Source organism: Poecilia reticulata, chromosome 7 (genome assembly GCF_904066995.2).
Source record: "Poecilia reticulata chromosome 7, P_reticulata-male-v2, whole genome shotgun sequence".
NCBI classification, from domain to species: Eukaryota; Metazoa; Chordata; class Actinopteri; order Cyprinodontiformes; family Poeciliidae; genus Poecilia; species Poecilia reticulata.
In genome coordinates, this window is record NC_088836.1 from 15,118,276 (window position 1) to 15,142,916 (window position 24,641).

Below are 24,641 nucleotides of genomic sequence, written 5' to 3' on the forward strand. Positions count from 1 at the left end.
AAAAGGTGCGAGTGGTTTAGAGTTGATCCCCTGTTCGGGTTGTTTTATCTTTGTCTTGGCGCATCACAGCCGCTGTAGTTTCTGAAAGTTCAATAAATGACCAACTTGGACTAATTATCTTTGTGACTATGTCATCAATCAGAGATCATTTTCTGGAGAAAAGTTTAAAGATTCATGTAAAGGTGCATCTCAAAACATCAGAATATCATTGCTAAGTAAATGTACGTAGTGGTTTATTGAATGACGGCAGATGTGTATCAGATTCTCAAACAAGTACAATATAAGGCGGGTAAAAACATATTTTGAGTTACAGACTGCTTTGTTTGGTTATTGCTTGTTTGAATGAGGACAATTGTTGAGTGTACATAATAAGAAAGAACTGTAACTTTTATAGCCTGAGCTAATTTGCAATACACCTCTGTCCAGTCGGCGGTCCTTGACATACTCGGTCATTGTTAAAGAAGCTGCTGCACAGAGCGTGCTGTCCCAAAGCATAATAATGTGAAGTTTATTGGAAGAAAAAGGGTGGGATGGAAGAAGATTCACAAGGCGTGGAGATGGTGCTTCACGAGCTACCAGACATATCCAGGAACGGGCAACAACTAGCACTTTGCTTGAGTTAAGTGAGTGGAACCCAAAGTCTGGGTGGAGACCTTAGTTTGGGTCACCACTTTGTAATTGTGTAGTGCTAAGATGCAAAGATCAACCTAAATAATAATCATGACTAAAGTAAAGCATTTTGTTACTGAAACATTCTAATAGTTTGGCATAGCTTTAGATAAAAGCATCATGTTCACCCATGTGTTAGCTGTTGTTGCTGCTCATGTTGTCATTGTTCCCAATTTTTAACTGATTCAAAGAGCTGAAGTCCCCAGTGTAGAAAAGTTTGGAAAATAAACCATTCCTGAAACAGAGACAACTTCAGAAAAATAGTACCTGAGCTAAAATGAGGGCTGGTGTATGGAACCAACTAGTTTATTATTGTCTTAAAAATGATCACTTTTTAATCTGAAAATAAAGATTGTGAACTGAATCTGGTTTTGGGAGTTTGTGTCTGTAGTGGTATAGAAATACACCTAATTCCACACAGGTTGTCAGGTGAGAAGTTCCGGTTGTTAAGGTGGGCGTGGTATATAAGGAGTTGCAGCGTTCATTCAGGATGTGTCGTCTTTGCTCTCCCACTGTGTGGCTTGCGTCCTGTGGACTCTGGCAGTGGAAAGTAACAAATCGCTGGCTGGTGCATGTTGCGCTAATATTCTGGTGGTAAAGCTCCACTGCGCTGCGCTCCTTCTCTTCCTCCTTCTGCGAGTGTGTTTGTTGCGTGTTTGGATCGGCAGGTCCCCCCACAGTTGGACCGTTGCTGCTCTGTTCTGCTCCGATCTACTCTGCTTTGCTTTGTCTGCGTTCGTTTTCCGGATCTGTTCTGCTCCGACGTATTCTGCTTTGCTCTTGAGTTCGTCTCCCGGACTTCTACACAATCGTTTTTAAAGTTGGACTGCGGCGGCATTATCCACCTTCGTCGAAGCGGTGTTTGGGGTGTGGCATCGGCGCACCCATTTCACCTCTTGTTGACAAGCGGGCTACGCCTGGTACTGATGTTTTAATTTGCATTGTCCATTGTTTTTGTTTTTTTTCTATTTCTTTACTCATTTTGTTTACAGGGATTTTTGGTCTTTATTTGGTCGGGCTGATATTGTTTTTCTTATTATCTTTAAGATTGTTATATTGGTTAACTGCTTCTCTTTTGTTGTTTTGCAGTTGCTGAGGTCCGGTGGCGGTGTTGGTGTGGTGACGGTGTCTTCCTCTTCGGCGTGCTGTGATTCTTGAGTTTGGGTTGTCTCACTGCGTCTGGTGTGTTAAAGGTTTTTTTTTTTGTTTGTTTGCTGTGTTTGGCGGATGCCAACCCTAAAGCGCCCCTCCGGCCGGTAACCTCAGCTACTGCACTTTCTTCTATTTTCTTTGATTTTTCTTGATTTATTTTGTTTCATTAAGAGAAACTGGTTTTAAAAAGAACATTTTAAAAAGAATTTCATAAATGTTTTTTTTTAATCATTTTGAAACTGTCTCAATGTTTTAATCCATGCATAACTTTACCTGTGTGCCTTAAACAAGAGGTAATATTCTCTGGGTAAAATTCCCAGGGTGGTGTTGTTGGGCAACCTATTAAAGCTAAAAGTTCACCAAATCAGTTTCCACCTAGTGTTGCCACATGTCTATGAAGACAAAATGAGCCATCTGTTTACTCTGTCCTTCCAGCTCAGTATCAATCATAGTTTTGATGTCGCCACAAAGAGGGAAAAGCTTGAGATGCCGAACAAACATTCACTCAAATGAAATCTGAAGGACAGAATCTTATAAACAGGGACAGGAAAGTGTAATATTTTAACCAGTAAGGGTCAGACAAAATTTAGGTTTGTGGAAGATTTAGGTTTTCCCTTCCACACTATCCACACAAGGCAGTATGGATTCATGCTATTTTAATATTCTTAGTCTATTGTCTGAGTGTTGCAGCTGAAATTGAGTTTCATTCGACAAGGCAAAATATTTCCAATTTATCGCTGTCCAATTTTAGTGAGTCTGTGAATTGTTGCCTCACTTTCCTGTTGACACTAGTGTTTGGCTACAGCAAACAGTCACACCAATCTACTTTAAGATTCAGTGTGATGTGTGTTTACACATGTAATTCCAAATTGCTTGTCTGTCATTCTGACTAATCTGTCATTCTCCTCTAACATCACCAATGTATATTCATATACACTCATCTGCTTCCCATTGAGTATATTCATTTTGTCTCATTTGTCTCAAGTTTTTCTAAATTTCTTCATTTTTTTTCCGTGGAATGTTTTGTTTTTCCAACTCCACAGATTTCCACAAAATGTTGCTCCCACCAACATACCTAAAGTGTTTGCAAATGATAAAGATGCTGACAAAGGAAGAACATGTTCACAGAAATTTTATTGCATTGAAAGCTGGAATATTCGTACACAATTAGTTTTATAAATAATTTTAAATAAGGAGACACGGAATGTCTTCTAATGCAGTTTATAGCTTTGAAACCATTTTCAGAAAAACTCAAAACCACATAAAACAAATAGGCTCATGACAAAATAATATTAGATGTTGCTATAAATACCAAAAAATTATTTTAATACTGACAAGGGTCTGAACCAGTCAGACATAAAATTTCATCTGCAAATCCGGAGTTTTAACCAGGAAGCATGTGTTGAATTTACTTGTATGGGTCTCAAATTATAGGCCACTATGGTCATCAGTTCACAGCATGTCAGACTGAGTGCAAACAATGGTTGCTTGCCTTCTGGGCCTGTGACTTGCATTCAGTCCAATGCTGTATGAGTAATAATCAGCCAAATTCAATAGAAGCCAGTCGTTCACATTGCATAAAGCACATACATCATACAAAAGGCATGATGCACAAACATTGCATCACATTCTTTCAGATACCTGCACAAATAAACATTTGGTTGCTACAACCTCACAGCCCATCTGTGCATGTATCTCAGTTGTTATTTCATGATACATTTGGGCAATTCAGAAGATCGTACTTCACATTGCCGGTGTGGTCCATCTGCCTGCGAGAATTCAGGCGCCAGTAGAAAAGATCTCTGCAGAAATAAATGTTGCCTGAAAGAGAAACATTGATGTTACAACACCCACAATGTATGCCATGTTTTGTTCACATTTGTGGATTTGGGTTTCTGAGCTTAGTAGTAGAAGGTGTTTACCTTTGTGCTGGAACACATCATGAGCATCATTAGGAACACCTCCAAAGTTGGTGTCGGTATATTTGGGGTATCCTTTGTCAATCATTTGGGTCTTGAGATCAAACCTTTAGGGATCAGCGATAGAATGAGATCTACTGTTTGTCCTTTAACACATTTTGTGTTAAAGAATGGGTTAATTTACAGATTTTGTCTAAAAAAAGGGGTCAATTTCTACCCACCTCCAGAAGTTTTCTCCATTGAAGAGAAGCACTTTGCTCTTCCCTCTATACAGCGCTCCCTCCACCTTCTGCACACTTGAAGGCAAACCAAACTTCTCAATACTTTGGGGGCCTAGCACACTGCTTCCTGTGTACAGCCAGAACCTGGTTCCTAATGTAACAATAAAATATGATTAAAACTTTTTGTCTAACATTTCAGTGCTCTGAATAGCTCTTATAAGAACACTCCTTACCTGAAAAGAAGTATATATTGTTGGCCTGAACATCCTCAAAGGCAGAGTCAATGACGGCAGGTAGAGCTGGCCAACTCTGAGAAATGGAAAATGGTCCCTTTCGATCTCCGACGCTTGATACCTTCCAGAAATGCCTGTCAACCAGAAATGCAAGATTACTTGCATCAGGTTTTGTTTCTAGAACATAAGTAGAACTAGCTATTTGCTTACCCATCTTTGAAGAAATGCAGATGTCTCTGAATCAAAGTGATGGTGTCAAACTTGAGCATTTTGCAGGGGTCTTTGGTTGGATCTACAGTGGCTGGCGTTGTCAAAACAGATGAAACAGTTGGGTCAGGTTCTTCTGTGGTGCTAAGAATAGGATCAGGGCCTGTTTTATTTCCTGCGAAATTTGGGAATGTTCTTGTTTAAGGCAAAGTTTTCATGTGTTTGATGAGACTCATTGTGAAAAAGTACTGAGCTGTCAGCTCACCGTAGAGGTACTGAATACCATCAATGTCGTCCTGATCCAGGGAGAGATCCTCCACATAGGTGTACCCGGGGAACATGAGAGCGTCTCTAATATTGGAGTGATCCAAACCAAGGGCGTGTCCGAACTCGTGGGCAGCAACCAGGAACAGGCTAAAACCTGGAAGATAGCCGGTACGAAATTTTACCATCTCATAAACGCAGAACAAATTCTTGCATTCATGTTACTCACCCACTTCGGTACAGAAACCCCATTTCTGGTCTGTATCATAGTTGAAAGTGGTGGCACACCAATATCTGCCGTCTGTCCTCCCGTCAGTCGTACATTCGGCGTATTCAATGCCTTGAAATTCAAAAGGAAAGCGGCAGGGATCTCCATCTGGACTTGTCACAATTAAGGCAGTTTCTGGACAAACAGAGACAAAATAACTGTGGTTAAACAAAGCAACAAGCCACTGTGGCAGGACTTTCACACCTTGTGTTTCCTGTTACCCACCACGTGAGGGACAGTAACCCCATCTCTGGTCTCTATCATAGTTGTCAGTGGTGGCACACCACCATTTGCCACCTGTCCTCCCCTCCCTAGTACATGAATGGTAGTTTGTGCCATTGTACACAAAAGGAAAGTGGCAGGCATCTCCCTCTGCGTTTCCTCCAATTACAGCAGTTTCTTGACAAACAGAGACAAAATAACTGTGGTTAAACAAAGCAGCAAGCCACTGGGGAAGAATTTTTACGCATTGTTTCCTGTTACCCACCACGTTTGGGACAGAAGCCAAATCTCTTGTCTAAGTCAAAGTTACTAGTGGTGGAACACCAGCGTTTTCCGTCGGTGCGGCCGTCGGTGGTGCAGCTCTTATACCATTTACTCTTGTACAAGAAGGGGAAGGCACAGTGGAATCCACCCCCGTTTCCACCAACCGTGAACGAGACTGTGAGGATTACAGTTGAAAGCGTAGTTGGATGAGTTCCAATTTTCCTGCACAAGCTCATAAACATAATGGATAACTTCAGGTTTGTCATTTTTGTCATGCTTACATTCACTTGGGCAGGTGCCGTATAATCTGTCTGTGTTGTAGTTGACTGTGGTTGCACACCAGGGCAGGTTGTTGTTTACACCTTCAGTGATGCAAGTGGTGTAGAATTTATGCTCGTAATAGAAAGGGAAGTGACATACGGCACCTCCCGAATTGCCACCGTAAGTCTTCACCACTGAGAAGACAGATTGGATTGTGTGTTAAAGGAAATCTGTGCAAAGAACACCAGAGGAAGGAGGAAGGTAGAAACATGTCATTCCTGAGGTGTAGTTACCTGGTCCTTTTCCTAGAGTCCAGTCTTCGTCATCATCAAAGTGGACTTCCCCAGCAAAGCCCACAACAGGAAAATCGGAGTGAGCAAGAACGCCATCCTTACCATCAAAGGGGAATCCATCCCCGTGGTCTAAAAAGAACATGAAGCAGCTCATCAATGTTTGATTTTTAGTACTCAGCTTCTTAATTTGTTTGGGTGCGAAGGTTTGACTTAGAAATGTAAAAAAGGGCACATACCAGCTGTTGTAAAGGAGATCATGATGTCTGCAGTGCCTTGAAAAAGGTGGGTAAACGTCAGAGGAGTGACATCACTCCACACCTTGAAGGCTCTTGCAACGACATCATCAATCACAGTGCTGTCCATGTCAAGACTATAGTTCAGGATTCTGAGGACACAATGAACTCAAAATGTCTAGCTGATCCAGTCTGATTGAAACTTATCAATACTTTTAGTTAGAGTTATATAATAATATCGATTTTGCGATATATATATATATATATATAGATATTTTCTTTCCTAGAAAAAATTCGATATTCATCTGCAAGTATCCTAACATCCAACTGTCACCTTTTTCACTCACTGCTTACTTTGCTGGGAGAGTGATTTGGTCATCAGGCTTAGAGTGATTCCTTCATATGTTAAGTGTCAAGGTTAAAAAGGTATTCAGACAAACAATTGTGCACCATTGGTGCTGTCGGGCTCAGAGTCTAAGAGGCATTTCCTTTATCAAACAAATTTAATGTTTTTGCCTCTTATTTAGTGGAAATATTGATGTTGATGAGACTTTCTCCAAAATGATAACCTTTTTCAACCTTTATAGCTCCACTGTTGAAAATGAGGCTCTAACATTCACAAATGACAGTGAAATAAAATCCAGTCCAACATCTGGTTTGAGGTGGTTCCTCTGGAACCTGTTGGAGGAAAAATATCCCAACTTTAGAAGATGTGCTTTTAACTTATCAGAGCTCTGTGGTTCCTCCTATCAGTGTGAGAGTCAGGGTGAGGAGGCGCCATGTTAGGAAGAGAAGTGGAAGCTGCAGGTTCTTCAGAACAAACAGGTCATGATGCTGGGCTACTGATTATCCCTCTGTCTGGACACAGGATCAATATAACCAGTTTAAAAGCTAAATGAATGGTTATATGCCAGATATGGAAAACTGGGATGACTCCATGCCATAATGTTCAGGATTTAGGGTTTCATGGCATCTCAAGGTGTCAACATTCCACCCAGTGGGCTGAGGGAAACATGGCTTTATTTTGTAGCAATTGAAGAGCTACCCAGCTTTTATCGCTTCGCAAAAATATTAATCGGCACAGAAACTCCAAAGCACACAAAGAAGTCATGGAAGCTTTAGCGAAAGTTCAAGCTGGAAGACTCCATCCCCTTCGTTCGCCCATTGACGTCATGCTCATCTCCGACCTCAGCGCTGGACCTCACCCGGCGCGTTCAATCAGCAATCAGGCTCTGCATAAAAGGATCCACACCCAAGCCATCAGCTGATTCCCAGCTGCGTTCAACCCACCACCTCCCCTTCTCCACCCACATCCTTCAGCTCTAGAATGGCACCCTTTCCCGACCACCACCACCAGTGTCGGGCCCCGGGGGAGAGCATCCCTAATCAGTTATCGGGATGTTCATCGAGTTCACATCAAATTTCAGATCAAATTAGCTGCCGGGGTCCTGTCATTAAATCTTTTAATTGTTCCCTTTTGTCCGTCATATATATATATATATATATATATATATATATATATATATATATATATATATATATATATATATATAAATAAAAAAAAATTCCCTTCTCACCCTCCGCGGGTGGTCTGTTTCATCCTCTGAGCTCGGGTCCTCTACCAGAGGCCTGTGAGCTTGAGGGTTCTGCGCAGTATCTTGGCTGTGCCTAGAACTGCACATTTCTGGACTGAGATGTCTGATGTTGTTCCTGGGATCTGTTTGAGCCACTGCTCCAGTTTGGGGGTGACTGCCCCGAGGGCCCCGATGACCACAGGCACCACTGTGGTCTTCACCTTCCAGGTCTTTTCCAGTTCCTCCCTGAGGCCCTGGTACTTCTCCAATTTCTCATGCTCCTTTTTCCTGATGTTGTAGTCACTTGGTATTGCTACATCCACCACAACGGCTTTCCTCTGTTCTTTATCCACCACCACAATGTCCGGTTGGTTCGCCATTACCATCTTGTCTGTCTGGATCTGGAAGTCCCACAGGATCTTAGCTCGGTCATTCTCCACCACTTTTGGGGGTGTTCCCCACTTTGATCTCGGGGCTTCCAGTCCATATTCTGCACAGATGTTCCTGTACACTATGCCCGCCACTTGGTTATGTCGTTCCATGTACGCTTTCCCTGCCAGCATCTTGCACCCTGCTATTATGTGCTGGACTGTCTCAGGGGCCTCCTTGCACAACCTACACCTTGGGTCTTCTCTGGTGTGGTAGATCTGAGCCTCTATTGCTCTGGTGTTTAGGGCCTGTTCCTGGGCGGCCAGGATGAGAGCCTCTGTGCTGTCCTTGAGTCCAGCTTTCTCCAGCCATTGGTAGGTTTTCCTGACATCAGCCACTTCAGTTATTTGTCGGTGGTACATCCCATGTAGGGGCTTGTCCTCCCATGATGGTACTTCCAGCACCTTGTCTTCTGTTCCCCATTGCCTGAGACATTCGCTGAGCACATCGTCCGTTGAGGCTTTGTCCTTGATGTATTTATGGATCTTGGATGTTTCATCCTGGACAGTGGCTCTCACACTCACTAGTCCTCTGCCTCCTTCCTTACGGCTCGTGTACAGTCTCAGGGTGCTGGATTTGGGGTGGAACCCTCCATGCATGGTTAGTAGCTTCCTAGTCTTAACATCCGTGGCCTTCATCTCTTCCATTGGCCAGCTAATTATTCCGGCAGGGTATCTGATTACTGGTAAGGCATAGCTGTTTATTGCACGGATCTTGTTCTTGCCATTGAGCTGGCTTCTCAGGACTTGCCTTATTCGTTGGAGGTATTTGGCTGTGGCTCCTTTCCTTGTGACCTCATCGAGGTTGCCATTTGCTTGTGGTATTCCCAGGTACTTGTAGCTGTGCTCTATGTCTGCTATTGTTCCTTCTGGGAGTGAGACCCCTTCTGTGTGGGCGACCTTCCCTCTCTTTGTAACCATCCGACCACACTTCTCTAGTCCGAATGACATCCCAATGTCAGTGCTGTAGATCCTGGTGGTGTGGATCAGTGAGTCGATGTCTCGCTCGCTCTTGGCGTACAGCTTGATGTCATCCATGTAGAGGAGGTGACTGATCGTGGCCCCATTCTTGAGTCGGTATCCGTAGCCAGTCTTGTTGATGATTTGGCTGAGAGGGTTCAGGCCTATGCAGAACAGCAGTGGGGACAGAGCATCTCCTTGGTATATGCCACATTTGATGGACACTTGTGCAAGTGGTTTGCAGTTGGCTTCAAGGGTGGTTTTCCACAGCCCCATCGAGTTTGCAATGAAGGCTCTTAGAGTCCTATTGATGTTGTACATCTCTAAGCATTCAATGATCCAAGTGTGTGGCATTGAGTCATAGGCTCAATGCCACACACATAGGCTCAATGCCACATTTTAAGTCTAAAGATTTTAAATCTTTAGACTTAAAATAAAGATTAAAAAACTGATGTTTGTTCAATTCCCCATGGTACAAATCTATAAACAGTTTAGTTTCTGTTAGTTCTGTCAAGATGCAAGAAAGGGAAAATTTCTATTTATAGTGGTCAATCTTTTTTTTTTAAACATGCTGTAGGAGCCGTAGTTTGACGACTGTTATAAATATCACCATGTTTTGCGAACACAGGGGATTAGCTCAGTTTTTGTAGCTTGTTTTTAGGAATTGCAGCAGCTGCAGACAGTGCGCCACAATAATGATACAAAAAGCTGATAAACAGGTGAAGAACCAAACCAGACAGAACCACTTCTTATTGTTTGCCAAGCCAAACATCCAATAAAAGTTCCACCAAGCCATTACTAAGGCAATGGGGTGATGTTTCTCGACACAGGCAAAAAAAATGATCAATGTCCAAACTTATTGATTGTTCTTGGTGATTTATTTTCCTCCTTCACCAAACAATTAAAGAGATAAAACTTTCATTTGTTCTCATGCTACCACTCTTGCTCTGGTAAAAACCATTTCCCACACAAAATGTAGCAAAAACACTAAAACAGAACATCCAGTCTGTATTATATTGTCAGGCTTAATGTGTATATTGTGATTATTAAGTTTTCACCTGAACACAGCGGTGGTTGAGTAGCTGATTTAAACAACTGCTCTACTGATGACTTGGTGGGCGGGTTGTTTAGTGCTAACGGAACCAAAACACACAGAACTGCGCAGTACATGCTAAGGCACTGATCAAAGTCAGTAGCAGGCTAACAACAGTTTGGCTAGTATAACTGACCCACTGCTCACTTGTTCAATATTTTCTTGAAATTAAAACGTTTTCCTCACCTGTGAAATCTGAAGCCTTTATTACCATTATCTGTGGTTGAATTAACTGCTAAACATTGTGTCCGTTGTTCTGATTGATTCTTTGCGTGATTGTAGAAGTTTCCTGACCACCGATATTCCTGACTCAGTGGACAGCAATGGCGCATGTGTGACTTACGATAACTCACGTAATGTCCAGTCCAGTAATATATACAATCATGGCCAAATGTTTTGAGAATGATTCAAATGTAAATTTTTACAAAGTCTACTGCTTCAGTTTTTATAATGGCAATTTGCATATACTCCAGAATGTTATAAAGAGTGATCAGCTTAACAGCAATTAATTGCAAAGTCAATATTTGCCTAGAAAATATACTTTATCCCCCATAACACATTTCAACTTCATTGCAGCCCTGCCTTAAAAGGACCAGCTAACGTCGTTTCAGTGATTGCTCCATTAACACAGGTGTGGGTGTTGATGAGGACAGGGCTGGAGATCAATCTGTCATGATTAAGTAAAAATGACACCACTGGACACTTTAAAAAGAGGCTGGTGCTTAGCATCATTGTTTCTCTTTTGTGAACCATGGTTATCTCTAAAGAAACACGTGCAGTCATCATTGCACTGCACAAAAATGGCCTAACAGGGAAGAGTATCGCAGCTAGAAAGATTTCACCTCAGTCAACAATCTCTCGCATCATCAAGAACTTCAAGGAGAGAGGTTCCATTGCTGCCAAAAAGGCTTCAGGGCGCCCAAGAAAGACCAGCAAGCGCTAGAACTGTCTCTTAAAAGTGTTTCAGCTGCAGGATCGGGCTACCATCGGGCTATCGGGCTGTTCTTAAATGGTTCCGGTCCTACCTGGAGGACAGAACAATTTCAGTGAAAATTAGTGACTGAATCATCTGCTGTTGCAATGTCTTATGGTGTCCCGCAGGGCTCAATTCTGGGACCATTGCTTTTCTCTCTGTATTTACTGCCACTGGGTTCTATCCTTAGGAAACATGGGATTTCTTTTCATTGTTATGCTGACGATTGTCAGATTTATTTGCCCCTGAAGCAGAAGGATGTCCAATCCATCAAACATCTCCTGGCATGTGTAGGTGATATTTTTATTTTTTTTATTTATTTATTCATTCATTTCATTTAGTACAAAAAAAACAACGTAACACGTTTTTTGATATACTAAAAAATACATTTCAATCCATATGTATTTCAAAATTTTAAAAACAAAATGAAATGAAAGGCAGCAGAAAGAAGAAAAAAATCTTATAATATCTGCCCCTTTTTTCTCAACTCTGAATCAAAACAGGGGGAAAAAATGGTTATCTTCTGCAACAAAAAAAAAACAAAGTCAGTCGTCTATCTCAATTAAACAACGTTAATATGAGCTCACTTTATACTGTTTCATACTTCTTCAAGAATACAATCTTTGACAATCTCTTAAACATGTACAATGATTCGGCATTTTTAACATAATTTTGTAGGTCGTTCCACAATTTGACTCCTTGAATAGAGGTACATCGTTCTTTCAAACTGGTTCTGAATTTGGGTTTCTTAAAAATCTGTATCCCCTTAAGATTATAACAGCTCTCTCTCTTTGCAAAGAGTTTTTGGATGTTTGAGGGTAATGTGTTTAGGTGTGCCTTATACATAACTAACAAAATATTATAATCAACTAGATCATAGAATTTCAATAACCTCAATTTACAAAACAATATATTGGATGGATATTTGCCATGTTTTCGGGTGATAAGTCTTATAGCCCTTTTTTGCAAAACAAAAACAGATTTTGTACTGGTATTACATGCCTTTCCCCATACCTCAACACAATAGACCAAATGTGGAACAATTAGTACATTATACAACATATACATTGCATGATCATTCAGAAAATCCCTTACTTTGTAAAGCAATGCAATTGATTTGGCTATTTTTGTTCTTAAATAATTCAAATGGGATTTTCATGTTAATCCCTCGTCAATAATCACACCCAAGAACTTCACCTCACTAACTCTACAAATCTCTACACCATCAACTTTAAATGGAATATTAACAGTTCTTTGTCTCCTTGTAAATAACATATAATTTGTTTTATCCAAATTTAAGGATAATTTATTAAGTTTGAACCAATTTTGTATTTGCATAAATTCTGTTTGCATTTTTTCTAACATCCATTCTATATCTTGACCTAGACAAAAAAAAGTGGTGTCATCCGCAAATAGAACACATTTGAAAAACCCTGACACATTAACCAAGTCATTAACATATAGGATGAACAACTTTGGTCCAAGTACTGAACCCTGTGGAACTCCACATGTAATTTCACAAAATTCAGATCTAGTATCATGTACTTGTACAAACTGTTTTCTTTTTTCCAAATAACTCGAGATCCACTGTAATGCCGGCCCTCTAATCCCGTATTTAATAAGTTTTTTAAGTAAAATGCTATGGTCAATCGTGTCGAATGCTTTCTTTAGATCAACGTAAATACTGGTGAAATATTGTTTTTGATCAATAGCATTTATTTGTTCTGTCAGTTCCATAAGAGCCATTGATGTCGAGTTGTTGGCTCTAAATCCGTATTGACTGCTACTTAAAATATTATTTTTGTCAATAAATGTATCTAATCTGATTACAAATAACTTCTCCAAAATTTTTGAGAACTGTGGTAACAACGATATCTGTCTGTAATTACTAAACAAGCATTTCTCACCATTTTTGTAAATAGAAATTACCTTTGCTATTTTCATAGTGTCTGGAAATTTTCCTGATGAAAATGACAAATTACAGATATAGGTAAATGGTTTAATTACATAAGACATGATTTCCTTCACAAAGGTCATGTCCATGTCTACCCAATCTTTTGATTTTTTATCCACAATTTTATGTACAATACTCATTATTTCTTCCTCATCCGTTTTTCCAAGAAAGATGCTGTTTGAACAATCCCCAATTGTTTGAGTCACGTCGCTATCATCTTTTGGTATCTGAGCAGCAAGTCTTGTACCAACATTTACGTAATAATGATTGAATTCGTTTGCTATTTCATTCCGATCATAAATTTCTGTATTTTCTTTTAAAAAGTGTTTTGAAGTACCAGATTTTATTTTATGCTTTGTAAAAACACTGTTTATGACTGCCCATGTTGCTTTTGTGTCACCATTACTGTTGGTCACTATAATATTCTTTTTTATGTTTTCTTATAATCCATGTCAATTTGTTTTTGTATTTCTTATATCTGTCCTCTGCTTCTTTTGTTTTTAACATCAAAAAGGATTAATACAATTTGTTCTTTTTTTTACAGGCATTTCTCAACCCTTTTGTCATCCATGGTTTGTCAACAGCATCTTTCTTAACAAAATTTGTTTTCATACAATGTTTTTTATACAAAACTCACAAAATATTCATAAACTCATCATATGCTCTGTTTACATCATCCACATATACACTGTTCCAATTTCGTTTGCACAAATCAGCTTTCAATTTATCCAAATTTTTTTTTTATGTATTAAACACTTTCTTTGTTGGCGCAGCTACAGTAATACTGTTCTGGTGATTTTTGTAAATGGCAAAAACTGGTAAATGGTCACTTATATCAATTGTGAAGAGTCCACTCAGCACCTCTCCATTTTTTATATTAGTAAATATATTGTCAATTATTGTGGCAGAGTGTGTCGTGATTCTTGTTGGTTTTGATATTAATGGGAAGAAACCCAAACTACACATTGTATCAACAAACATACTGTTTGAATCAGTTTGGGTTCCCAAGTCTATATTAAAATCTCCACACAAGAATAATGTTTTATTTTTACTCATTTCAATGAGCTCTGTTAATTTATCAGTAAATAGTTCTAAGTTAGATCCTGGTGCTCGATACACACAGCTCACCACTATATTTCTAGATTTCTCATTCAACACCTCAATAGTAATTATCTCCATAACACCATCAACAGTCATTGACATAGTGTCCATTATTTTACTCTTTATTTCAATATCAGCAAGCAAAGCAACACCCCCACCTCTTTTACTACTTCTATTCACACAGTGTAATTCATATCCATTAATTTGAAAAAATGTTTTATTTTCATCATTCAACCAAGTCTCTGAAACTGCTATTATACTGAATTGTCCATTCAACCGTTTTAAATAATCTGTTATTTTTGAGAAATTTGAGTTCATACTTCTACTATTTAGGTGAATTACAGAGAAGCCTGCATCTATCATTTTACTGTTGTTAAATTGCTCGTCATTATAATATTCACACTCAATAACTGGAAAAGGATCTGCAGCTATCAAATTTACACCATACAGTTTAGATTCTGAAAATTCATAGTCATACATTTGTGCTGTTTGTTGTATTTAAATATAAAAAAAATCAAATTTGAAAAGAACTTAATAAACCCATAATATTAATATAAATCATCTCACTGTTTGTTGTGCATCCTCTATTTATCCACTATTTACTTGTCCAGTTGCTCTAAGGATCTAATCCATAGACCTCTGGCATTTTCAGGAGCATCCTTTGTTTTAATGTAAACTTTACAATTCATCGTGCATGTAGCCTGAATTTTATTTTGTTTCTTTATTGTTCTGGCTTTTTTTGCGATTTCTGCATTCTTTTTTGTGAGATGTTCATTTATATAGACACTTGTACCTTTCAAATTTTTCCCTTATTTAAGCAGATCAATCTTATGTTTTCTATTAGTGAACCGAATAACTATTGGTTATTCTATTGGCCATTCTATTAGCTTGATTGGCCTTGAACTTTTTAAATTTTAATGAAAACAAAACAGAGGTGATTGTGTTTGGATCCAGTGGCTCCTGTGAGTCCTCCTCTGTGGACCTGGGACCCTTGGAGGTATATTTTAAACCTGTTATTACAGATTTTGGTTTTAATTTAAACCTGTTATTACAGATTTTGGTTTTAAGGTGGACAGTGATTTTAAATTGGACAGCCAAATCAGAGCCGTGGTTAAGTCCAGCTTTTATCATTTAAGGTGATTGGCATCAGTGAAATCTTTTCTTTCCAGGCAGCATTTTGAAACAGTGATCTACGCTTTTATTTCAACTCGATTGGATTACTGTAACGCACTTTATCTGGGAGTCGGTCAGTCACTGCTCTCACGTCTACAGCTGGTTCAGAATGCTGCTGCACGACTTTTAACAGGAACTCAAAAGAGGGAACATGTGATCCCTGTCCTGGCCTCACTTCAATTCCTGCCTGTATATTTTAGGATTCATTTTAAAATTCTTATGTTTGTTTTAAATCACTGCATAATCTTGCCCCGTCTTACCTTTCTGAGCTTCTTCACCCATACATACGCAGATCAGCTGTTCTTGGAGATCCAGAAGGAAGCTCAGAGGGGACAGGGCTTTCTCTGTCATGGGTCCTAAGTTATGGAATGACTTGCCTTTGCAGGTTAGAGAGGCCCCTTCACTGTCCACTTTTAAAGCTCGTCTTAAAACCCATCTATTTTATTTGGCTTTCAACTCCAGCAGGATCTAGTTTTAAATTGTATGTTTGTTTTTAAACTCTAAGAGTTTTTATTTTATTTTATTTTTTTTATGTTGTGTTTTAATGTACAGCACTTTATATCAGCTATTGTTGTTTTAAAGTGCTTTATAAATAAAGTTGGTATGATATGGTATGGTATGGTACCAGCAATGCAGAGCTTGCTCAGGAATGGCAGCAGGCAGGTGTTAGTGCATCTGCACTAGTGGTGTAGTGATACAATAATTTCACGATACGATACGATATTCTGGTCACAATACGATATGCATCACGGTATTTGTTGAGCGATACAATTGGATACGATTCAGTGCATTTTTACGATTTTCTGAAAGATTTTAGAAGGACGGTGATTTTAGTGACATTTTGTGTTCCATAGACCTTGAATTTACTTAACTGAAAACTGATTAAAAGCACCAACTACACAATACCTGACTCTGATTGGACAGTCTAACAGTCTGCGGCTGGACAAAATTAATCAAAGATGCAGTGAGAAAATTAGTTTCTGTCATTTAAGTCATGTGGATTTGACATAAAACTCAAAAGTTTAAACTGTAATCCAGGAGCAGAGTGGGGAGATTATCAGCCTCTGTAGACTCTCAATATGCAAATGATTGCGTGTTTTTTCTTTTGGACACTAATAGCTTATTGTCGATCCTGTACGTAAAATTAGGCCAAAGGGGCGAAATAATCCATGGTTTTCCCCTGATATTAGGGATCTGCTTAAACAAAGAGATGCAGCTTGGGCTAGGGCAAGGAAAAATAAAACTGAAGAGAGCTGACTTTGTTACAGGAAATTGAGGAATAAGTGTACCTTATTAATAAGGAAAGCAAAGTCAGACTATTTCCTTGCCGAGATGACAAAAAATTTAAATGATCCAAAGAAATTTTGGAAAACAGTGAAATAAGCTACTGAGTGAAATCAGTGAAATCAGCAGGTGCCACTGAGTGACTTTACAAATTTTGTTTGGAATAAAAGTAAAATTGTGTCTGATAAATTAGCTATTTTAAATTGTTTAAATGAGCATTTTATTTCTGTTGGCTCTCTATTTGATTATTTAAATTCATAAATTTGTTTTTGAATAATGCTTGTAACTTCACCACTTTTAACTTTTCCCCTCTTTGTACAGCTGAGGTTCTTAGAGAATTAAAAAGTATAGACACCAAAAAATCGGCAGGGCCAGATAACCTGGATCCTTTTTTTCTAAAATTAGCAGCAGAGTTTATAGCAGTATATATAGCAGTTTATACCCTCTATTCAAGAGTGGAGAATCGTCACAGGTAAATAATTACAGACCAATTTCTAAACTATGTATCCTAGCAAAAATGTTTGAAAAATTAGTTGCAGATCAATTAAAGATTTTTTTTAGATTCCAATTGTGTTTTACAAAATGTCCAGTCTGGTTTTAGGAAGAAACATAGTACTGTTACTGCCACTTTAAAGGTTATTAATGATCTTTTTCAGGCTCTTGATAACAAAAAGCATTGTGTTGCTCTGTTTATTGATTTATCAAAGGCATTTGACACAGTAAATCACACACTTTTAATTGACGTTCTACATAGGATTGGGCTCTCACATCACACTACCATGTGGGTAGCTGATTACCTGTCAAACAGAACCCAGAGAGTTCAATTGTCCGGTTTCACCTCTTCTAATCGTACGGTTTTAAATGGTGTCCCACAGGGCTCAGTTCTTGGCCCACTTTTATTCTCTATTAATATAAACAACTTGTGTGAAAATCTGTCAAATGCTTTTTATCATTTTTATGCAGATGATGTAGTGATTTACTGCTACTCTTCATCACTTGTACAGGCAATTCAGTACTTGCAGTCTGCTTTTACTATAGTTCAAGCTCGTTTACAAACTCTGAAGTTGGTTTTGAATGTGGATAAGATGAAAGCAATGGTTTTTTCACACTCTTGGAAACTATCAGAGATCCCTCCATTGCTTACCACTGCTGTAGGGACACAAATTGAGTTTGTCAGTAATTATTAATATCTTGGCTTTATTTTAGATAAAGAGCTCTCTTTTAAAAATCACAAAGCACAAGTTTGCTACGAACACTGAAAATGAAGATTGGGTTTTATTACCGAAATGGTTCTTGTTGTTCTCTTAAAGCTAGAAGTAACTTGGTAGCTGCAACATTCCTGCCACTCCTGGATTAGGGAGATGTGTTATATATGAATGCTTCGACCAAACGGCTTCAATCACTAAATACTGTGTATCATTGTGCTTTAAGGTTTGTAACCGGTAGCAGACGTCTCACGCATCATTGTGAACTGTATGCAAAAGCTGAATGGCCTCCTTTAAGAGTACGGAGAAACAATCACTTGATGATCCTTATTTTTAAATCTGTACTCGGTTTGGTTCCAGCATATTTAAACTCTCTTTTACAAAGATCTGTTAATTCCCATTCTTTACGCTCCAACAACATTTTTCTTTTGCATGTTCCACGTTGCCAAACTGACAAAGGAAAACAAGCTTTCAGTGTGATGGCTCCTTCAGCCTGGAATCAGCTCCAGTCTGAAATCAAGATGTCAGAACCAATGTTCCCTCTAATTTTTCATGCGTCTGGGCATATACACAAGCTCCCTGAGCACACTGAGGACCACTGTGAGCTAGGGGTGTAGTGATACAATAATTTCACAATACAATACAATATACGATATTCTGGTCGCGATACGATATGTATCACAATATTTGTTGAGCGATACAATTCGATACGATTCAGTGCATTTTTACGATTTTCTGAAAGATTTTAGAAGGACAGTGATTTTAGTGACATTTTGTGTTCCATAGACTTGAATTTACTTAACTGAAAACTGATTAAAAGCCCCAACTACACAATACCTGACTCTGATTGGACAGTCTAACAGTGTGCAGCTGAATAAAATGAATCAAAAATGCAGTGAGAGAATTAGTTTCTGTCATTTAATTCATGTGGATTTGACATAAAACTCAAAAGTTTAAACAGTAATCCAGGAGCAGAGTGGGGAGATTATCAGCCTCTGTAGACTCTCAATATACAAGTGATTGCACTTATGTTTTTTTCTTTTGGACACTGTGGCTGCATTTTGGAGTAAAAATGCAGCCACAAATGCAGTCTTTTGGACTATGGGGAAGAAGGCTTTTCTACCTTGGTTCCCGGAGTTAGCCGTGGCTGTAAGCTGTTTACTACTAGCTGCTAAAGTAGTGGCTCCGCCTCACCCCGTAGTGATCGACTCCCTGCAGCTACGCAGCGCCGCTATTCCCCTGCTTGGATCTCTGAGTAGCTGCCTCTCAGACTGCCAGGATCTCATAGTTCTCTCAGTCTCTGATACTCTTTGTCTGTTGCTAATAAAAATTATCGATCAGCCATTGTTACCATGGAAATCCTCACTGCGCCGCAGATTCCGGCTGGGGTTTTTTCCTCTTCGTCTTCCTGCTCAAAACACAGCGCCGCTTCGCGCCCGCTTTGGATGTTATCAACCCATGTTCATTCTTCAGGTAATTCTCTATATACATAACAGAAACCGCCAAGCTAAAAACTACGGTAATTATGAAGTGAATGCTACCAGTCAAAATTTGCATTAATTTCGCGATCTCACTGCAGTTGCTCCGTTCGCGCCGCTACTCCTTTCCGCTTCTCGATTCCGCTTCTCTTTCACGTTTATTTGCGCAACTTCGTTTCTCAGCAACAAAATATAGCCCATCGTTATTTATTGAAGATTTTACATTTCCAAAAACACAGGAATTTGTTTCGTTTTGTACGTTTGGAAGCTCATTCCCTCTCACATAATCGGAAAAGCCGGGGAATGGCGGCGCTTTTGACATTTCTCTGACATTCGGAAAAATATGGTCTACTAATTTTAGCATAACTCCGGTTATACTTGGCATATTAACAAAATTTAAAAACTGGTGTGTGGTTTATAATGTGCACTTTAAGCTCAAGTTGAAAGTGAGACTGAGGGAGGCGGAGTCTTGCTCCTACGCCATAACAAACTAAACGTTATAAAGAACTATAAGGCTAAGGACCCCTACGGTTTAATGGATCGAAACTCGCGGATGAAAAATCGATACTTTCCGAGGGCAGAAAATATCGACATACATCGCCGAATCGATTTATTTATACAGCCCTACTGTGAGCAACATCAGGTGTGCAACTGCCACCCCAGTAGATCCGCACCTGACAGTATTTATACCAGTGTTTCTCAACCTTTTTTGGGCCAGCGCCCCCCTAGCCTTTATCCAGGTCCCTCACTGCCCCCCACCAAAGAATTTGTAGGCTACTTTGCACTGACTACTATTTTATTATTAATATATTTTAATATTAATATTATTATCACTACTGTAGATGTTCTGATTTTTATGCTTTTTTCTGTATTTATCATCAAAAATAATTTCCTAGAGAACAAAGTAGTCATGTGAATAGAAATTATTTTCACAGGTGTCTATGAAAAATGCAATGAACATTCAAGATAAAATTGGTAGGCCTAACAGCAGCCAATCAGAGTGGAAAAAATATTCTTATTCTTTGCCATTTTCTAGTTGTTAAATATTTCACAAAATGACCAGATAAAAGATGTTCAACATGCCAGTTTAAACTTTGAACTATTTGCAAAACGACTGAGCTCTGCAACATTAAAACATGGATAGAACTGTAACTACATTAATCATAACTCTTCTTCTCTTCAGTGTTTTTGTCAGTTTCTGGTGCAGCGCTGTGCTGCCTTCAGGAGAATGGGACATCAGAGTATCATCCATAAAATTTCACCCACATGGCATTTATTGTGCAAACTAGAGCTTTCAGGAGGGGCATCACTTATCATTTATTGACGCTCACCATCAGTAATTTTCACTCATCACCTGCTGCGCTGCCTAATTGTCATGTGTTTCACATCATGTGCTGATTTTCCACTGCTCAGCGTCGGATTCTCTGTTTTTATGCCATAATTCACATCTAGTTCATCGCTCCGTTTTATGTCCAGCTTCTCCTGTTTCAGAGTTTTGTGCAATGTGCGTGCCGTTTTCTTTTTTCTTCTTTTAACCCCCTAAGGTACAGGGCGGTCGGGAAGCGAATCAATGGGGAAAAGGCAGACTGACATAAACTTTTTAAAACAACAGAAACAATTTCGGTATTCTGATTATGGAAATTTTAAAGTGCTGTGGTACCGTTGTTCTATCACACCCGTTTCATACCGGACCACTTACAGCACCGGTGTTAACGCTATAAAATTAACTTTATCTATCGTGGTATCACCCATGGAGGGATTTCTTTATTTAAATGGGTTAATTTTTCAGAGGGATATAAAGTAAGGGTATCGTGATTTTAGTAATTACATGTTTAAGAGCAATTTTCTGTTGTCCTTCCATGGAAGCAGGCAGCATCCAGACGGACAATCAAACACCATTTAATATAAGTTGCTGCTTTGACATGATCACAGAACTTCCAAAACATTTGTACAAAAATACCAGACAAAGTGAATCACAGCAACGTCATCAGCCGGTGTAACGCTGAACTGATGTGGAGAAGCTATTAGCAGCAGGAGAACAGAGCTGCACCAAAAAGCTAACAAATACTGAAGAGAAGGAGAGCTGCCATCGATACAGTTGTAGCCAAGCATGACAGTTTAGACTTTGAGCCAAGTTGCTCAAAGTCTAAACTGGTATTGTTGTGCATTTAAGGTGTAAAGTTTACCTTCGACCAAACGCCCCCCAAAGGCATCCCAGCACCAGCCCTTTTGTAAAAATTCCTGCCAGCGCCCCCTGCTGTCCTCTGAATGCCCCCCGGGGGGCGGTACCACCCACATTGAGAACCGCTAATCTATGCGGTACTTGCATTGACGGTAATCTACTGTCAGGATTAATTACAGTACGGCTACTGTGCATTTATAGTAAACGTCTGGCGTCAATAGCTGCTAGTATTTGACTGTAAATTTACAGGATTATTTCTTAGACTGTATGCTTACTATAGAGTTTGTACACTGCTGCCTCTCACTGGCAGCAGGACTATTTCTTAGAGTGTATGCTGAGCATTTACAACAGGCTACGCTAGCTGCAGAATAGCACAGAACGAGGCAGAGGAAGGATGAGCCACAGGAGATTGTGATTGACAGCACTAAACCTCTCCTGCCTCTGACTGGTTGTTTCTAGAGAAAGCAGAGGAAATAGATTTTTCACAGATTACCTCCCTTACCATCATGTCACAACATAATAAAAGTTTTAACAAATATGTGGAAAAATATATATTTAAATAAAAGTGACATACTGCAGCTTTAATTTCACCCAGGAGAGGGCAGGTCAGCCCTATACTGTGCCCCTGAATATGTATTACAGATTGGCCGTTCAGGAGATAAAAGCTGAAAACTTTGAATTATGCTGAATAATAACTGTAAAACCTAAAGGCAACTACTTTGCAGATTTCACTTATCGAAGGTTATTTTCAGAACGCAAACCCCGCGAAAAACGAGGGATCACTGTCGTTCTTTTGGTGAGACTTCACAAGAATTTCATATAACATGATCAGCAGATTTTAACTTATAATTTTCCACCACAAGCTACAAGAATTTTCTGAAACTTATAGTTGTATGTGTGTGTGTAGCAAAAAATCTACAACTCTTATATCATCTACAATGATATAAGGCTGCAAAATGTTTTTTATTAAAGATATAATCTACCATAGTAAAGACATATCTGGTGAAATCACACAAGGCACAAGGTAGTTTGTCAGTTTTTACTGTTCTCTTTATTTACATGTTTTCAGACATTTTAAGTTAACATTATTTAAACTTCCCCTTGTATGCCATAGCATTAACCAATGCCATCTGAATGATTATTTTTTTTGTATGAATGCTATTTTTTTTTAAATAAAAAATTTGAAACCCTGCTTTAAAAATCAATGCTTTATTAAATAGTTACGTTTTTTTATATAACCAGAACATATTTAGTAGAATTAAAAATATCTCACTCTGTAATCATTAATGTAATGGCACGGATTATTTCTTCCATCCACTCACCTGTATGTAATATTTGTATGGCCCAATTTGGGTTCCCCGGGAAATAAGACGTAATTGGCCACATCAGGAACACCACAGCGAGGTTTCTTCATGACCTTCAGTGTCGGCCAGTCCAGTTTTCCAGTCTCCTTCAGACCCATCTGTCTCTGCATCCTCTTCAGAGCCTTTGCTATGGACACCTTGGACTTGAAGCCACTGCGCTGCGCCGCCTCCATGTAACCAAACCTTTTCAAATAACTCTGTCAAACAAGACAAAGCACATCAGAGCTCAGCCAAATACTCCCATTCTCAGTTTGTGCTTTGTGACATTTCTAAATTGCTTTCCATTAACATTGTGATATTAGTCTCTGTTCAGATAATTTGTTTACCCTGAACAACAAACTCCATTCTGGGAGTCTCAGACTATGAAAATAAGAGTAAACCATCTGCTACTCACTTGTGCCAGCTCCACATCTGCCACATTTTTGATGACGTCCCCTGGGAAGGTGACAAAGACCGACTTGACAGGACGGCTCCATCCGTTCTGCACGCCTATTCCCAAAAGTAAACACACCACTAACACACAGCACCTCATGGCGAGCTCTGCTGAGGCACAAAATGCAACAAAAATGCTAAAACTAATTTCAAAGACAGATAATCAAGTGTGAACCAAAGTCAAAAGAAGAAAAAAATCTCAGAAGATCGGCAAAGTTTCCACTTTGGTGATGTCTTCTGTGTTTTGGAAGTTGGTCCCTGTTGCTGTCTGTCTGAACTGTGCTGCTGGTTGGGGTTGTAGATGTTGTATTTATACAGAGTAGAGTCTTAGTCATCAAATCCTCGCTCCCGCCTACTGTAACATCAGTTCTGTGCAGAAATTTACAGGCTGGGGGAATTTCCAAAGCATCCACAGGTAACAATGTATTTGACGGGGTGTGAATAAGACTGACATGGCACTGTCATAAAAACCTGTCGTAAACATGAATAAGTCTTCATGAATATTTATGACTATTGTCATAAAGTGTAATTCGGTAAATTGACACTTTTAATACAATGTTGACATTATTCAAAATGTCTAAGTTAAGACTACTTGACATTAACCTAGTCAAAAATATCTTCATTATGAGAACTTGACCTTAACCAAGAGATTATGATCTGACATAAATTTGTTATAAAAGTATTACCTATTAAACTTTAAAAATGAGTTTACCTGGTGATGTTATATTGCTCTGACTCTTTTAGTCTTAAATTTGTTAAATTAATTGATCCTAAAGTAGTGAAATGCACCATCTCTATTGTTTTTACAATAATATATATTTGATAATGTATGTAGAAATCATTATTTTATGGAAAAAGCAAAACGATGTCTCAATAAAGAACTTATCCTTCAAGGAGGGAAAAAACAAAAAGAAAGAACAGATAAAAGCCAAGATAAAGGTTTGTTTAAATGTGCCTTGGTAATGTAATGTAATGTAAAAGATTAGTAAAGCTGCTAGCTTGATAGCGACCTGGAACTGTCCAGTTTAACAGCCAAACATTCATGCTAGGCTCTTTGTGTTTGTGTGGCACTGAATTTAAACTTTAAATGAGTTGATTCTCATGGTTGACTCTGTATATTTCTGAGGTATTTTTGACTTCAAAACGCCCTGTTTGATAACGTTTGGTAACAATAATAAAAATTTGTTGATATTTGACATTGTGTAACAACAGTGGTGGGAAGTACTTTGTTACT

At 39.0% G+C, this 24,641-nt stretch overlaps 1 protein-coding gene across 1 annotated transcript; it reads right to left on the reverse strand.

Moving 5' to 3' along the window:
- Positions 1-2,989: 2,989 nt before the first annotated feature.
- On the reverse strand, positions 2,990-23,674 carry LOC103467160 (matrix metalloproteinase-9-like). The gene is made up of 14 exons (XM_081608959.1): positions 23,370-23,674; positions 22,934-23,172; positions 6,210-6,358; positions 5,974-6,102; positions 5,701-5,874; positions 5,421-5,594; positions 5,159-5,332; positions 4,895-5,068; positions 4,667-4,822; positions 4,405-4,576; positions 4,195-4,328; positions 3,962-4,112; positions 3,744-3,847; positions 2,990-3,642 (listed from the first exon to the last, which is right to left on the reverse strand). Exons 1-14 carry the CDS (start codon positions 23,505-23,507, stop codon positions 3,530-3,532), a joined length of 2,181 nt encoding a protein of 726 aa, XP_081465085.1. The 5' UTR covers positions 23,508-23,674; the 3' UTR covers positions 2,990-3,529.
- Positions 23,675-24,641: the final 967 nt, after the last annotated feature.